Source organism: Ziziphus jujuba, chromosome 4 (genome assembly GCF_031755915.1).
Source record: "Ziziphus jujuba cultivar Dongzao chromosome 4, ASM3175591v1".
Lineage (NCBI taxonomy): Eukaryota > Viridiplantae > Streptophyta > Magnoliopsida > Rosales > Rhamnaceae > Ziziphus > Ziziphus jujuba.
Window position 1 is genome coordinate 1990022 of NC_083382.1, and position 18200 is coordinate 2008221.

The window sequence follows — 18200 nt, forward strand, 5'->3', positions numbered from 1 at the left end:
AGGAATTCTGGACGGGTCCTGACATTTTTCATGCAATCATGAACATATATAAGTGAAATAGAGACAATTACTCAAATCATATATTCATATAAAAACAGGTGTGTGTGTGTTTTTTTATTTTATTTTATTTTATTTTATTTTTTCTATCCTCTTCTTTTTAGCAATGGAAAGAGAAATGAAAGGAAGATGTTACAACAGAGATTGTAAAAAAATGCCATTCAAAGCCTAGTATTCAATTGAGCTATGTACATTGTATAGGACACAACAAACATAGAAATAACAGCAAAGCAAATGATGCCTATTGACTATTTTTATTTTTAAATTGTTATAAAAATCACAAGAAGTAACCTACATAAACATGAAAAATAAGCACTAGTTAAAGAAATAAGAAGAAAAAGAACAAATAAATTAAAAAAGAATGTAGCTTTCCCTGAATTTAATGAGACTAACAATTTAGGATAGTCAACTTACTAAGCCACAACCTTAAAACAGCTAAAGTGGATTCTTAAGGCCCTGTTTGGTTTGTGACATATTAATTTGAAAAGTTAAGATGAAAGTGGTTTCATCAAAATATATAGATGTTTATTCACATTTTATTAGGAATTGTTAGAGAAAAATATAAATAAAATGAAATACTACCTTCTATAAGCTTAAGCTTTTGAAATCAATGGTATTTCAACATAATAGTGGAGCCAGAGATCCAAGAGGTTCTGGATTCAAAACTCACCAACTCTACCCACAAAAAAAAAAAAAATAAAATAAAAAAAAAATGTAAGGACCGAAAGAGGGGGGAGCGTTAGAGAAAAATATAAATCAAATGAAAATCCATCTCCCATAAGTTTATCCTTTTGAGATCATTGGTAATTCAACATGATATCTGTCAGGACCCGTCCAGAATTCCTTCCCCGGAACCCTAGACAGCCCTGATCCCAGGGAAACCCTACCGGACCCTCCAAAGGAAAATCCGACAGAGCCTCCCCTAAGGGATTTACTTACCACAAATTACCTGCACTGAAAACACACTTCTAAAAACATCCCCTTATTCCTCCCACAAACTACAAGTTGTTCCACAAATTGCAGCACTTCAAAAATAAAACAACAGCAGCAACCCAGTGCATAAAGAACAACCACACGTCCAATACAGTATACAGAGCATTATACAGATACATGAGGAATTTATAAAACGACAGATAAAGAAGCAATACAAGGTCGAGAGGAAAAAGGGAAGAAAAACTGCTTGAACCTTCGGCAACGAACTGAGACGTTGGGCTCGCCCCGGACAATCAACGTCTCCAACCTGGACCTAGGGGAACAGAATTTAAGAGTGTGAGATGCTAATCATCTCAGTGAGTGACCCTATCTACTATACACCTTTAATAATAATAATATAAAAATAAAGGAATTTAATTAAGCAATACCGAACAATTAAATAAATAAATAAATAAATATTTGAAGTAATAATTTCTCTCAAAACCCTCACTATTCACTCTGTTTGAAATGTTCCCCTTTTAAAACATTTTCACAAAACCCTTGTACGTACTTCCCAAAAACCAAGGAACCAAACAAATTAATAAACAACAAATAAACAAATAAATACATAAATACCCCAAATATAAATAACTGCAATAAATTATAATAAATAATTTTTTGAACACCTTTGGGGTTTTAAACTTTAATTGCAATTTACACCGACAATTACACCTGACGCACCACACCATATACCGGTGATGCCCTCCGATACCCAGCGTCCCGAGCACCGACTGGCGGGAGGTTAAAGAGAGAAACCTGCAGTGGTCACTTCGGCGTCCCGACAGTACCGACTGCTAAAACCATCAACCCGGCCAAGGAGGGGGGCGGCTGTGCACAACAATAACCTTGCCTGCCCACGGTCCAATGGCAACTCACGGGTGAAGTAATAACCGTGCGCTAAACCAGATAATAACCGCGCACTACCACGTGTCCATACACCATACACCAGAACACCAATACTGTGTGAGTGCGTCTAAAAATAAACAATAATAACCAACCGTACCGTTTTTCCAAAAACCACCGTGGGAAGTATACCATATTTTCACAAAACACCATCCCACATATTTTTATTTAAACAACCCGGTACGAAACAGCGATAACCAACAAACCACAATTTTCCTCGAAATACGAGATGCAACCATAAAAATACCGCGGGCATAATTTATAAAATATAACCAAATATTTTCGTAAAATATTTAACCCAATTATGCCCGGAAAATCAAATTTAAAACCACGTACAAATACCACCAAAATTCACTTTGCTCATGCATAATAAATTAAACAACAATATAATTCATAATTAAATCACCATAAAATAATAATCGGGAATTTCTTAATGATCCCAAAATTTCCATTTATTACCAATGGTAAATATATATATAAAATAATATTTTTCCCGATTGTATTTAAAATACACCACATGAGCACAATTTTACAGATACCAAATTAATACCACATAAATACAATTAATTACCCCGAAAATATTTTTAAAGGTGGGTCACTCACCTGGAGCACGTAATTAACCCATGATCCACCACGGGATCAATTCTACGACTCACCGGTGCTCCTAGAACAAAATTCACAGACAGTCAAATAAATTAATATTTTATTCGGGTAAATAATACCCGGTACCCGGGGGCTCAAACACAAACGTTAACCAAAATGGTCGAATGATATACCGAATCGAAGCTCGTGGAACGAGGATCACCAATCCGGTCTCCGTCGACCCCAATTCCGCCGGAGGTGGCCGGAATTTGGTCGGAAAGGTTCGGCCGGTGTTCACTTCCCCATATCTCGCAAACCGCTTCGAATTTCTGGGATTGGAGGCCATTTTTGGATTCAGAGGACCCAAAATAGGGGGATAGGAGGCTCAATTGGGAGTGGGCTGGCCGGAAAACACAAGAAAAGAGGAGAGAGAAACTTGGCCGGCCGGCGGCTTCTCCGGCCCGATCGGCGCGCGTCCGGCGGCGGCTAGCCGTGAAACTTGGCGGCCAAGCTCGCGAGGTGGCGGGCTTCCTTGGTGGCTGGCGCGTAAGGGCTATGGGTGGCCGGAATTCAAAAACACGGGAGAGAGAGAGGGACGGCCGGAGGGAAGAAAAATAACTGTGTGTGTCGTGTGTGTTTCGGGGAAGAAGAAGGGAAAAAAGAAAAAAAAGAAAAAGAAAAAGAAAAAGAAATGGTGGTGTTTTCCCACGTGGGGAAAAGAAAAGAAAAAGAAAAAGAAAAAGAAAACGAAAAAGAGAAAGAAAAAGGAAAAGAAAAAGAAATAATTAAATAATATTAATAATAATATTATTATTCAAAAATAATAATATAATTTGATTTTTTTTTTTTCACATGGTTGACATGTGGCATTTCACCATGGTGACACATGGCCACCTTCATTGAGTCACACGTGGCACCTCGTTATGCGTGTAAAAATAATATTAAAATAATACAGTATTTGAAAAACTTTACAGGTCCATAACTTTCAAACCACATGTCCAAATCGGACGTGCCGCTAGTCTACGGACTCGTATCGACGAGCACTTCACAACCATGCATGAGTCAAAGCTCAACCTTGCATGAATAAAAAGTCAACTCCGGCATCCCTTGGACAATTTGGACCTCAACTTGTTTTGCTCAAAACTTTCAAACCGTAGCTCCGTTTTCGACGTGCTACCAGTCTACAAACTCGTGCCAACGTGTACTTTGTAACGGTACCTCAGTCAACCTAGAATTCCAACCGGATCAAAAAGTCAACTTTTGACCCCTTGGTCAACGGTCAACCTCGGTCAACGTGCAAAAATTTCCGACATGGTTCGGGACGGGGTGTTACAACCTTCCCCCCTTACAAAAATTTCGTCCTCGAAATTTCTTACGTCGCTGAAGTCGGTCTTGAAAAAAAAAAAAACCATAACATAAAACAAATATGCACGCTTGTAATGGAGGTACATACGATACCTTCTACATGCTACGTAATCCATGATTCCAACTGTCGCCGACACTCTGCTACCAATACAAACCAGGGTGGTTGCCTATATTGGCCGTCCGATCCCCTGGACTCGTAGGCAACATGATCATGGGGCTAGCTCTACATGGACCACAATGGTTCGCCGTCTCCATATGGTGCAGTATAATATCAAACAATATAACATACAAATACATATACGAACATAAACAAAAAATACTTGAATAAAACACCTTTAATTTCAAATACCACGTTGAAAAGTATTTAATTTTCATAATCGATCGGAAAAATATTTTGACACCCCCGAAGATTAGAGTTATTCAAACTCGGGCAACGAATTTGCTTCGAGACAAACGGAAAGAACGCTTTAAGACGGATAAAACGAGAGATTAGACACGGATGGGATGCACAACAATGCACAGTCCCTTAGGAATACTAGAACCTAGAGCTCTGATACCAACTGTCAGGACCCGTCCAGAATTCCTTCCCCGGAACCCTAGACAGCCCTGATCCCAGGGAAACCCTACCGGACCCTCCAAAGGAAAATCCGACAGAGCCTCCCCTAAGGGATTTACTTACCACAAATTACCTGCACTGAAAACACACTTCTAAAAACATCCCCTTATTCCTCCCACAAACTACAAGTTGTTCCACAAATTGCAGCACTTCAAAAATAAAACAACAGCAGCAACCCAGTGCATAAAGAACAACCACACGTCCAATACAGTATACAGAGCATTATACAGATACATGAGGAATTTATAAAACGACAGATAAAGAAGCAATACAAGGTCAAGAGGAAAAAGGGAAGAAAAACTGCTTGAACCTTCGGCAACGAACTGAGACGTTGGGCTCGCCCCGGACAATCAACGTCTCCAACCTGGACCTAGGGGAACGGAATTTAAGAGTGTGAGATGCTAATCATCTCAGTGAGTGACCCTATCTACTATACACCTTTAATAATAATAATATAAAAATAAAGGAATTTAATTAAGCAATACCGAACAATTAAATAAATAAATAAATAAATATTTGAAGTAATAATTTCTCTCAAAACCCTCACTATTCACTCTGTTTGAAATGTTCCCCTTTTAAAACATTTTCACAAAACCCTTGTACGTACTTCCCAAAAACCAAGGAACCAAACAAATTAATAAACAACAAATAAACAAATAAATACATAAATACCCCAAATATAAATAACTGCAATAAATTATAATAAATAATTTTTTGAACACCTTTGGGGTTTTAAACTTTAATTGCAATTTACACCGACAATTACACCTGACGCACCACACCATATACCGGTGATGCCCTCCGATACCCAGCGTCCCGAGCACCGACTGGCGGGAGGTTAAAGAGAGAAACCTGCAGTGGTCACTTCGGCGTCCCGACAGTACCGACTGCTAAAACCATCAACCCGGCCAAGGAGGGGGGCGGCTGTGCACAACAATAACCTTGCCTGCCCACGGTCCAATGGCAACTCACGGGTGAAGTAATAACCGTGCGCTAAACCAGATAATAACCGCGCACTACCACGTGTCCATACACCATACACCAGAACACCAATACTGTGTGAGTGCGTCTAAAAATAAACAATAATAACCAACCGTACCGTTTTTCCAAAAACCACCGTGGGAAGTATACCATATTTTCACAAAACACCATCCCACATATTTTTATTTAAACAACCCGGTACGAAACAACGATAACCAACAAACCACAATTTTCCTCGAAATACGAGATGCAACCATAAAAATACCGCGGGCATAATTTATAAAATATAACCAAATATTTTCGTAAAATATTTAACCCAATTATGCCCGGAAAATCAAATTTAAAACCACGTACAAATACCACCAAAATTCACTTTGCTCATGCATAATAAATTAAACAACAATATAATTCATAATTAAATCACCATAAAATAATAATCGGGAATTTCTTAATGATCCCAAAATTTCCATTTATTACCAATGGTAAATATATATATAAAATAATATTTTTCCCGATTGTATTTAAAATACACCACATGAGCACAATTTTACAGATACCAAATTAATACCACATAAATACAATTAATTACCCCGAAAATATTTTTAAAGGTGGGTCACTCACCTGGAGCACGTAATTAACCCATGATCCACCACGGGATCAATTCTACGACTCACCGGTGCTCCTAGAACAAAATTCACAGACAGTCAAATAAATTAATATTTTATTCGGGTAAATAATACCCGGTACCCGGGGGCTCAAACACAAACGTTAACCAAAATGGTCGAATGATATACCGAATCGAAGCTCGTGGAACGAGGATCACCAATCCGGTCTCCGTCGACCCCAATTCCGCCGGAGGTGGCCGGAATTTGGTCGGAAAGGTTCGACCGGTGTTCACTTCCCCATATCTCGCAAACCGCTTCGAATTTCTGGGATTGGAGGCCATTTTTGGATTCAGAGGACCCAAAATAGGGGGATAGGAGGCTCAATTGGGAGTGGGCTGGCCGGAAAACACAAGAAAAGAGGAGAGAGAAACTTGGCCGGCCGGCGGCTTCTCCGGCCCGATCGGCGCGCGTCCGGCGGCGGCTGGCCGTGAAACTTGGCGGCCAAGCTCGCGAGGTGGCGGGCTTCCTTGGTGGCTGGCGCGTGAGGGCTATGGGTGGCCGGAATTCAAAAACACGGGAGAGAGAGAGGGACGGCCGGAGGGAAGAAAAATAACTGTGTGTGTCGTGTGTGTTTCGGGGAAGAAGAAGGGAAAAAAAGAAAAAAAAGAAAAAGAAAAAGAAAAAGAAATGGTGGTGTTTTCCCACGTGGGGAAAAGAAAAGAAAAAGAAAAAGAAATAATTAAATAATATTAATAATAATATTATTATTCAAAAATAATAATATAATTTGATTTTTTTTTTTTTTTTCACATGGTTGACATGTGGCATTTCACCATGGTGACACATGGCCACCTTCATTGAGTCACACGTGGCACCTCGTTATGCGTGTAAAAATAATATTAAAATAATACAGTATTTGAAAAACTTTACAGGTCCATAACTTTCAAACCACATGTCCAAATCGGACGTGCCGCTAGTCTACGGACTCGTATCGACGAGCACTTCACAACCATGCATGAGTCAAAGCTCAACCTTGCATGAATAAAAAGTCAACTCCGGCATCCCTTGGACAGTTTGGACCTCAACTTGTTTTGCTCAAAACTTTCAAACCGTAGCTCCGTTTTCGACGTGCTACCAGTCTACAAACTCGTGCCAACGTGTACTTTGTAACGGTACCTCAGTCAACCTAGAATTCCAACCGGATCAAAAAGTCAACTTTTGACCCCTTGGTCAACGGTCAACCTCGGTCAACGTGCAAAAATTTCCGACATGGTTCGGGACGGGGTGTTACAATATCAGAACCAGAAATGTAAGAGACTTTGAACTCAAAACACATATAAGGATTAAAAAAAGAAGCCCAAGTGCTAGAGAAAAATATAAATCGAATAAAAGTCCACCTTCCATAAACTTAAACTTTTGCGATCAATGGTAATTCAACTGAAATTAGTTTGACATATTTATTTAAATGGCAGTCTTACCCTCTTTTTGAACATTTCCAACTACTAATATAGACTAGAAAGAAATAATAATTCTGTGGAAACTATTTCTTAGTAAATAGATTTCTTAAAACTTTATCATGGTTAAAGTACTTGAGTTAACTATAAGATAATGACATATAGTTAAAAGAATTGGGTTTTGGGTGTCAAAATGGAATCATAATAATAAAGAAAAAATGCAAATAAGTTAGAATCCATATTAAATACCATAATTTTAACATAAGAAGAAAGAAACATGGAGATAAAGAAGATCATCACCATGATGGGCATAGGTTCTGTAGGAGTTGCGCCTCCATGTGTAGATGTGATCTCCAGGCTTTAGCTGCCTTTTATGTATCTTGTTCGAAATCAGTCTCTGGATATTGAACGGGTAATGTTTTAGTAAGTAATTTTATTACATAAATAAACAAAAGAGAGTAAATTTTATCATCTATAGTTCTTCAATTTTGTGTTTTATTTTGAAGAAATGTATATTTGTTCCCTTTGTTAGTAGTCCACTTACATATTTTACTATAAACAGTACTTATAAAATTAAAAAAAAGAAGAAAAAAACACTTATAGTAAGGTTTCATTTGGCATAGTTTTTACTTTTCCAAAAGTGCTTGCAAAAAATCTATTTTTTATTGGCTTTGGTTAAAAGCTCTTAGAAGCTTTGAAGGTATAAAATATTTTTAAAAAATTATCTAAATATTTTTAAAAGCAATTTTTAAACTTTAAAAATTAGAAGTAACTTTTCACAAGCATTATCAAACAGGATTTAAATATCACTTAATTTAAACACTTAAGTATTACTAAATTTATTCACCGAATATTTATTTTGTTTCTACATAAATAATAATAATAATAATAGTCATGCGGAAAATATTATAACGCTGAAAATATTACTTTTTGTAATATTGCTAGGTAGGAAAGTATGATACATGCTAGAATCCAGACCACTCGAGGAGTCTCGGACAGCAGTTGACGCGGCTCAGACCACGTTCGTACTGTTAATAGCAACTCAATACCGAAATAAGTCATCAGCAATACTATGAACAGGTCAATTAAGGATTGAATAGGTCTGACACCCGACGCAGCAGAAGACAATTCCTTAGCAACATGAGGCAATGTCTCTACTCGATCCACTTTAATAACATTAGGACGGGCTCCGATATCAGAGCCAAATCTATAAATACAGTATAAGCCAAAACATGTTGCTATCACACCAGTAAAAGTTGCAGCTGTGATTTGCTGCAGAAAAAGAAAGAAAGTGACCGTAACAGCCAAGAAAAATGCTGCAGCTTGCCAACTTCTGCTGAAATTTATGTTATCTATCACTAGCAAGCCCGTTTTGCAATACATTGCAAAGTCTGACAGAGGACAATACGGGGTTTGGACTGTGATGGAGAAAGGATTGGCTGACAGAGGAGTAAGCCCCTGTTACTAAACAAATAGTTATGCCATGACATCAAACAATAAGGGAAAAGATGCTACCCTAGTACCTACTCTTTTACGTCAGTCAGTCAGTTAGTGTCCCTTATGTCCATGAAATAAGGCAACAGGGGCAGCGTGTCACTGATAGGAATTTTTCTACTCCTCAAACTTATGAGTGTACATATTTATTTTACTGTGTATAACCAAATAACAGAACAGACAGAGAAAGAGATGGCCTAATGTTCATCCAAAAACTGGGCTATAAAAATAACAATGCTCCCAAAACATCTGTCAGAAAGATATTTTGTCTAATTGTGTTGCCTGTTGTCGTTTCCTGCAAAGTTGGCCAGGAACAAGCAGATAACAAATATGTAAGAATCTAAGACAGCAAAGCACCTAGAGTAATCGGCAGAGCAAAAAAAAAAAACACGAAAGAAGAACAGACAAAAGCTGTCTTTATTTTATGCGATAATTACAAAGACTTACCTTATAGTTATTAAAGTTTTTATTATTATCCTTGTGTTTTGATATTTTTTAGATACTTCTCTTTAGTTTTCTTTTTCTTTCAAATTATTATTTTATGATATATAATATATAATTTAATAAAAAAATTAATAAGTGAAAAGACAAGAATGCCTTTATAATTAAAAGACAAAGTTTTCTATATGAAATACAAATAAAATAGTGGAATCTCATTGCCAAACAATCACCATTGCCCAAAGAGCATAACCTATTTATAAAACATTTTATATCTATGGCAAACCAACCTTTTCGACTTCTTCATTCTTCTTTGGATTAAAAAGGTTGGGGAAGACAACCCATTGATGCAGACTTTTTAAGCTTTGATTGTTGGTTTTTGCTTTTTTTAAACCCAGTCACATGTGTATATATATATATATATATATATGTACACGTTTAGCAAAGGGGACAAGAACAATATAGGAAACAGTTTAAAAGAAAGAAAGCCATATATAAGAACATTAATAGAAAACAATAAAATTCATATTCATTACATCAACACACCTGATTTTTTTATTTACCGGATAAAAGATTTACAAATATTCAAAGTGCTAAAAACAAGAGTAACTATTGGATTCCTTGAGTGAGTCATATGGAACCTTCAATTAATTGAGAGAAAGAAAGTGGCAGAAAAATATTTGGGATGGATTTCTCATCAGATTACATCCAGTTCAAGCCATTGTTTATTGCACGAGTGTTGCCTTCCCATCAGATTCTCGTCTGTAGGTTTGACTGTTCGGTAACAACGTTTTAAAAACCTAAAGAAGTTTGTCTTTTACTTATTGATTTTAAAAGAAATTGTTTATTCTATGCTAAAAAATTATAGTTTGGAGGGAAAATAAATTTAGAAGAGAAGAATCTGAAAAAAAAAAAAAAAAAAATCAAAACACGAATATAATATTAAAAAACTTTCAAACTATAAAATGAGTTAATGTAATTATCTCTTTTTTTATTCAACAAAAGCATATAAAAAGTCAAATTTTGAACTCTTCACCCATTTTATCTTGACGGTATCCACTTGTTTTCATTCCAAACATAAACAAAATTAAAGTGTAAACTGTGGTAACTTTTTAATAAACCATAATATTGTCATTTCGTCTTGTTAAAAAAGAAGAAAATATCTAACAAATTTATGTTAACAAACTGTTTGAGAAATCATAAAAGCGACCTGACATAAAAATGAATAATAAGAGCTAGACCAATGGAGGTTTAAAAAAAGTATATATATCCAAATGAAGAATATAATAATACTTACATGAGCTAGACTAATGACCCTAAGAATTGTCATTGTCAAGAAGAACATGATAATATATGATGTTATAGAGAAGATGCATGGCTCTAGATTAAGCAGGATTTGGATAATTGCTTCATGTACTAACTTTTGTATTTGACAGCATTGTATAATACGTTATGTATTTCTTGATACCATGCACAGTGTAGCTGGATTATTTTCCACACCGCTTACCCATGCCTTCTTTCTTGAATTTGATCTAACTTGACAGTACCTATATATGCTCCACCCCATTTCACATACTTACAGATTTAGTCACATCTTTGAGATTAATAATATGCCAGCAAATACCATGGAACTCAACCCATCTGTGTATCTAATGATGAAACACGGATGTTTACCCATACGTTATGGATCTTTTTATTTTAAAAAGCAAAAAGTGCACTCCAGTAGTGAAGCGGGTGATTGCATATACAGCAGTATATCCATTTTTTTGATAAGTTGAGCAGGATAGATTTCATTATTGGACTGTCCCATTAGTTCAAATAAATAAAAATTACAATTTCCATCAATCGAACGCGCCCCACATACAACCAGCGGTTATAATCCAGTCGAGTAGACAATTTTTAATCCTCATAGCCAAGGTATGTTTAGGAAATCAAAATTTGCCTATCAAAATAAGGTAACAAATAAACTTGGATACTAATGTCAAATAAAGCTGTAGGGATCAACGTAAAAGCAATAAATCTCCCAAAAGCAGCTAATTCCTAAACTCCAACTCTACGAGCATCCTTACGATATCCTATATCAGACAATAGTCTGCAGATTGAGTAAAGGACATAACACAAAGCTAGCCCACCAACAAAATTACTAATACTAGTTAGCACCAATGAATATGGAAATGAAATGATAGCACAAATGGCAGCAAAAACGGATGCTATCTGTCCACTACGGCTGAGGGCAATGATCCTTGGCGATAGCAACCCTGTTTTGCAGTATATTGCAAAGTCTTCACAGTTGTTGTTGAAGAGGTTGTAGGCACCAAAGCCATCATTCTTCAGGAGGAAATAGGCACGGTGTAGGACAAGTCTTGGTGGATCCAAATAGGCAATACGAACTGTACCTCCTCGACTTTTAGCTATAAAGAAATCTAGATCAACATCATAGTCATAACGGTAGAGTTTGCCACCCTTGAGCAAATTATGCATGTTGCAAATCCTCATACGATCACCGGTTATTTGATAACCATTGCCCCACCATCGGTGGAATATAGACCAGCTGGATGTTATAGGAGCATCTTCTCGAGTTAGATGGATCACCTTTCTTTTACCCTCCTTTTACCAATATATATATTCCTGCACATACATATATATATATATTGTGAAGTTTTAATCCTCAAATTCTACTTGTAATGCTGTTGTGCTGCTGTGATATGCTACTGAGGTCTGGTGCAGAATCTGGTTTGAAGCTTCGAATGGTCAAAACGGTGCACTTCATTAATCTGGAAATAAAGAGTGAAAAAGTAGTCACTTTACTCTCATTTTAACAACTAACAAAACGGCTACGTGTTCTAATGTCATTGGTGCAGTAGTTAAGTTGAACTACATCATTTTGAAGAAACATTCTTTATAAATAGCTTTCTTCTTCACCAATAAGGCGAAGTGTGGGAAAACCAATTTCTGGAAGTTGCAGAGAGCGGGAAAATTCCTGAAAATTGAGCTTTTCTTCTGAGTGTTCTTTATTGTTGGGTTTTGTGGTTCTTGGTGAGAGTTCTAAGTGAACAAAAGTGAAGAACAAGAAGAAAAAAGGTGTAACTGGGAATTGGGTTCAAGAATGTGTATCTGTGTGGATTTACCATTGTAGTTTCAATCTGTAAACAACAGTTTATCAATAAGATAGCAGAAGCTCTCACTGGAGCAATGAGGACGTAGGCAATCTTAGCCAAACCTCGCTAAATCTTGTTATTGTTTGTGTTACTTAGTTTTATTTTTTTATTTTTTATTTTTTGGCTCTCTGATTTTCCAACAGTGGTATCAGAGCTATTGGGTATTTCCAATTCTCGATGAGTTGGATATTCTGCCTTTTTTAATTCTTGGTGATTTGGTTTTCTTCAATTCTTGGTGAGTTGGGCATTTTCAATCCTTGGTGAGTTGGGTAATTTCGGTTCTTGGAGAATTTGAAAATTTTCAATTCTGGGTGAGTTTTTGATTAACAATCTTGGAAGAGAGATTTGGTGCTGGCCAATTCAAAGGATGTCTACAAAATTGGAGATTGAAGTCTTCAATGGAAAGGAAGACTTCTTGCTCTGGCGCAAGAAGATGAGGGCTGTGCTGATCCAGATGAAGGTGGCAAGGGCAATCGATGGATCATATGCAACAGATGTCACCGAAGAAAAGAAGCTTGAAATTGATGAAATTGCAATGAGTACTATCATCCTTCATTTTTCTGACAATGTGTTGAGGTAGGTAGATGATGTGAGTACTACTTCATAGATATGGCAGAAACTTGAACAGCTTTACTTGGTGAGATCTTTACCTGACAGAATTCTTTTATTAGAACAATTTTTTGGTTTCAAAATGGATACCACTAAGGACTTAGATGCTAACCTTGATTCTTTTAATCGCTTAACACTGAGTTTTGCAAACTGTAGTGTTGTTTTTGATGATGAACATCATGCTGTGGTATTATTAAACTCCTTGCCTGAGACTTATAGAGAAGTGAAGAATGCCATTAAGTATGGCAGAGACTCTTTGTCCTTATAAACAGTAGTGAGTGCCCTCAGGTCCCAAGACTTGGAATTGAAATCTGAGTCTAAAAGGGAAGGACTTACAGTAAGAGGTAGGAGCACCACTCGAAGCTGGGGTCACAATGACCATAGGAGTAAATCTAGAGAACATCCTAGATCTAAATCTAGGACAAGAGGTAGGAGGTGTTATTACTATAAAAGAGAGGGACATTTTATTAAAAATTGTTTTAAGAAAAGGAAAGATGAAAAAGAAAAAGGCCAAGAAACAGGTGACTTGGCAGTGGCTTATACTAGTTTGGAGCCTACAGAGGTTTTGGTTGTATCTTCCAATCAAGACAAATCTGAATGGGTGTTAGATTCAGGTTGTTCCTTTTCATATGTGTCTTGATTTAAGTTGTTTCCACTCTTATTCTAAGTGTGAAGGTGGGCAAGTCTTTCTAGGAAACAACTGGTCATGTTAAGTAGTTGGCATTGGAAATGTGCTACTACAACTATTAAATGGTACCATTGAGACTCTTACTTCAGTTAGACATGTCCCTGATTTGAAGAGGAATTTAATTTCTCTTGGCATGTTAGATGAATCTGGTTTTTCTTGTAAAACTGAAAATGGTATTTTGAAAGTGACTAAGGGTTCTCTTGTTGTTATGAAAGGTGTGAAAAAGAATGGTTTGTATGTTTTGCTCGGTAAAACAGTGACTAATTTTAGTAATGCTTCTGTTAGTTCATCAACTGATAAAACTATTTTGTGGCATAATAGATTGGGTCACATTAGTGAAAAAGGTTTGTACTACTTGAATAAACAGAATGTGTTTGGTAAGAACATAGTCAGCAAGCTAGAATTTTAGGAAAATTGTATTTTGGGAAAACAACATAGGCTTAGCTTTAACTTAAGTACAAGTAGAGCTAAATCTATGTTAGAATATGTGCATGCTGATTTGTGGGGCCCTGCCAAGGCACAAACACAAAGTGGTAATAGGTATTTTTTTATCAATAATTGATGATTTTTCTCAAAAAGTTTGGATTTACTTGCTGAAAACCAAAGACGAAGCATTTACTAGGTTTAAAGAATGGAAATTGCTTGTTGAAAATCAAACCAATAAACCTGTAAAAGCCTTGAGAACCGATAATGGTCTAGAATTTTGTAATAGAAAATTTGATAATTTCTGTAAGTCTCATAGTATATTAAGACATAGAACTGTTAAGCACACACCACAACAAAATGGTATGGCTGGAAGGATAAATAGGACTTTGCTTGATAAGGTTAGATGTATGCTTGTTTCATCTGGTTTACTTAAATTGTTTTGGGATGAGGCTGTTATGACAGCTATGCAATTGGTAAATTTATCACCATCTACTGTTTTAAATTTTAAATCCCCTGAACATGTGTGGCTTGATAAGAGGCCTGATTATAGCAAGCTTAGAATTTTTGGCTGGGCTATATATGTACATCAAGCTGAGGGAAAACTTGAACCTAAGAGTATAAAATGTGTTTTCTTAGGTTGTCCTCTAGGTGTTAAAGGCTATAGACTTTGGGATAAAGAAAGTCAGGGTTATAAAGTCATTATAAGTAGAGATGTGATATTTGATGAAACTTTTATACCTTGTAAAGTTACTAATAGTGTAGGAAATGAGATGAGTAACAAGCTGGAAACAAGGAGTCTTGATTTACTTCCTGAGATGGAAAGTCAAGAGGATGAAAATCTAAGTGATAAGCCATATGATGAAGCTGTCCTTGAACCTGCAAGTGTTGATGAACCAGAAAAGCATACACCTGCCCAATTAGATGAAAAGTCAGAAGATGAACAACCAAAGCAGAAATCCTCGAGTCCAAGATAGAACAATATAGCTTCACCAGGATACTTGCTGACCCGAGATAAACCAAAAAGGCAAATGAAGCCTAATAGAAAGTACAGATATACAGATTTCATAGCTTTTGCCTAGGTGGTATTCTAAGATCTTACAGATAATGAGCCAAGAAGTTATTTGAAAGCTGTAAAATCAAAGAAAGTTGTAAATTGGAAAGAAGCTATGGTTGAAGAAATGGAATCTTTACATAAAAATGAGACTTGGAAGTTGGTACCAGCACCTGCAAACCAGAAAATTGTAGATTGCAAATGGATCTATAAAGTCAAGGAAGGAATGACAGAGTCTGAACCAGTGAGATTTAAAGCCAGATTAGTGGCTAAGGGGTTTACTCAAGTTAAAGGCATAGACTACAATGAAATTTTCTCACCGGTTGTTAAGTATACAGCCATAAGGGTCATGTTGGCTTTGGTAACTCAGTTTGATTGGGAGTTAGAATAGATGGATGTTAAGACTACGTTTCTTCATGGAGACCAAGACAGTGGTATAAAAGGTTTGATTCATTTGTGGTAAAAGTTGGTTTTGTGAGAAGTAATTTTGACAATTGTTTATATTTTAAGGACGCTATGATAGACAAAGCAGTATATCTTTTATTATATGTGGATGATATGCTACTGGCAGGTCCAAATGGTAAACTTGTACGTTTTGTGAAGAATTTACACAAGTCTAAGTTTGAAATGAAGGACCTTGGACAAGCCAAGAAAATTTTGGAAATAGAAATTGTGAGAAACAGATCGAGATATGAGATGAAGCTGCTGCAATCTTCCTACATTCAGAAAGTGGTGTCCAAATTTTCTATGGAAGGTGCAAAACCAGCAAGGGTTCCACTTGGTGGACATTTCAAGCTGTCTAGTGAGCAATGTCTAGCTGCTGAGCAAGAGAAGAAGGATATGGTGGCTGTACCATATTCAATGCAGTGGGATTTGTGATGTATGTGATGATCTGCACTAGGCCAGATTTAGCTCATGCCATTAGTGTCTTGAATAGATAAATGGCTAATCCTGGCCGAGATCATTGGGAGGCAATGAAATGGCTTCTATGATATTTGAAGCACACAATGAGTGAAGGTTTGATTTATAAAGGAAATTCAAGTGAAGTTGAGTTAATTGGGTATTTGGATTCGGACTATACTGGTGACAGGGACAGAAGGAGATCTATATCTTCTTATATGTTCACTTTGGGTGGAAATTGTATAAGTTGGAAGTTCCAGCTGCAACCTGTGGTGGCTTTATCGACAACTGAATCTGAGTATATGGCAGCAACAAAGGCTGCAAAAGAAGCTATCTGGCTTAAGGGCTTGTTAAGAGAACTTAAAGCTCTAAATCAAGAGGTTTTTTTATACTCAGATAGTCAAAGTGCTATTCACTGTGTCAAAATCCAGTTTTAATGAGAGGTCTAAACATATTCAAGTCAGGTATCAGTTTGTCCGAGATATGACAGCTCAACAGGTGATTAAGTTGAAGAAAATTCCTACTGAGCTCAATCCTTCTGATATGGGTACAAAGGTGCTTACTAGGCTGATTTGGTGATGGTTGTTTTTGCTGGGATGGTGATGAGTTTCTGCTAATTTTGAATTTGAGGATTAGGTGGAGATATGTGAAGTTTTAATCCTCAAATTCTACTTGTAATGCTGTTGTGCTGCTGTGATATGCTACTGAGGTCTGGTGCAGAATCTGGTTTAAAGCTTCGAATGGTCAAAATGGTGCACTTCATTAATCTGGAAATAAAGAGTGAAAAAGAAGTCACTTTACTCTTATTTTAACAACTAACAGAACGACAATGTGTTCTAATGTCCTTGGTGCTATCGTTAAGTTGAACTACATCATTTTGAAGAAACATTCTTTATAAGTAGCTTTCTTCTTCACCAAAAAGGCGAAGTGTGGGAAAACCAATTTCTGGAAGTTGTAGAGAGTGAGAAAATTCTTGAAAATTGAGCTTTTGTTCTGAGTGTTCTTTATTGTTGGGTTTTGTGGTTCTTGGTGAGAGTTCTAAGTGAACAAAAGTGAAGAACAAGAAGAAAAGAGGTGTAACTGGGAATTGGGTTCAAGTATGTGTATTTGTGTGGATTCATCATTGTAGTTTCAATCTGTAAACAATAGTTTATCAATAAGATAGCAGAAGCTCTCATTGAAGCAATGAGGACGTAGGCAATCTTGGCCGAACCTTGCTAAATCTTGTTGTTGTTTGTGTTACTTAGTTTTTTTTTTTTTTTTTTTTTTTGCTCTCTGATTTTCCAACATATATATATATATATATATAGAGTAAGCTCAAATTTGGACTTTATCGTAAGAATTAACATCAAAATTTTATTTTTTAGCTTTTAAATCATATGGTTGAGATTTAAAATTATATTTATTAATTATTAGATCAAAATGTTATTTTTCAGCTTCAAAATCATATGGTTGAAATTTATAATTATATTTATTAATTATTAGATTCCAATAGACAGGATAATATTATATTGTCTTGATGGGTTCTTAACTCATTGTATATCAATTTGTCATCAAGCCACTTAGACAAATTTTCTATCAAAATCTCTCTTATCAGTTTTTGAATTTTTTTAAAAGTGATTTAAATATATATTTAAGATTTATATAAATTTAGTAAAATAGGGACAAAATAAACTATGTTAGAATTTATATAGGTTCTAATATATTTTTAAATCTCAATCTTTAAAAAAATTTAAAAGCTAATAAAAAAAAGTTCTGAAAAACCCTCTGATGAAAAATCCATAAAAAACTGACCGGCTATATATATATATATATATATATGTAATGTATGCAGTGAATCCACCTCCTATAATTTTAACATATATTTAACAAATAATATTATGTAGAAATAAAAAGAAGAA

General features: G+C 36.0%; 1 protein-coding gene and 2 long non-coding RNA genes across 3 annotated transcripts; all 3 read right to left on the reverse strand.

The window, feature by feature from the left end:
• Window positions 1-1108: 1108 nt before the first annotated feature.
• LOC132803453 (uncharacterized) lies at window positions 1109-3213 on the reverse strand. Its single transcript, XR_009638721.1, has 3 exons — window positions 2709-3213; window positions 2536-2596; window positions 1109-1303 (listed from the first exon to the last, which is right to left on the reverse strand). It is a non-coding gene; the product is annotated as an uncharacterized LOC132803453 (long non-coding RNA).
• A 1565-nt stretch (window positions 3214-4778) lies between these two features.
• Window positions 4779-6756, reverse strand: LOC132803398 (uncharacterized). Its single transcript, XR_009638608.1, has 3 exons — window positions 6271-6756; window positions 6098-6158; window positions 4779-4865 (listed from the first exon to the last, which is right to left on the reverse strand). It is a non-coding gene; the product is annotated as an uncharacterized LOC132803398 (long non-coding RNA).
• A 4751-nt stretch (window positions 6757-11507) lies between these two features.
• Window positions 11508-11948, reverse strand: LOC125422144 (protein LEAD-SENSITIVE 1-like). The gene has a single exon (XM_048472614.1). The coding sequence runs from the start codon at window positions 11946-11948 to the stop codon at window positions 11508-11510; it is 441 nt and encodes a 146-aa protein (XP_048328571.1).
• Between the last annotated feature and the right edge of the window lie 6252 nt (window positions 11949-18200).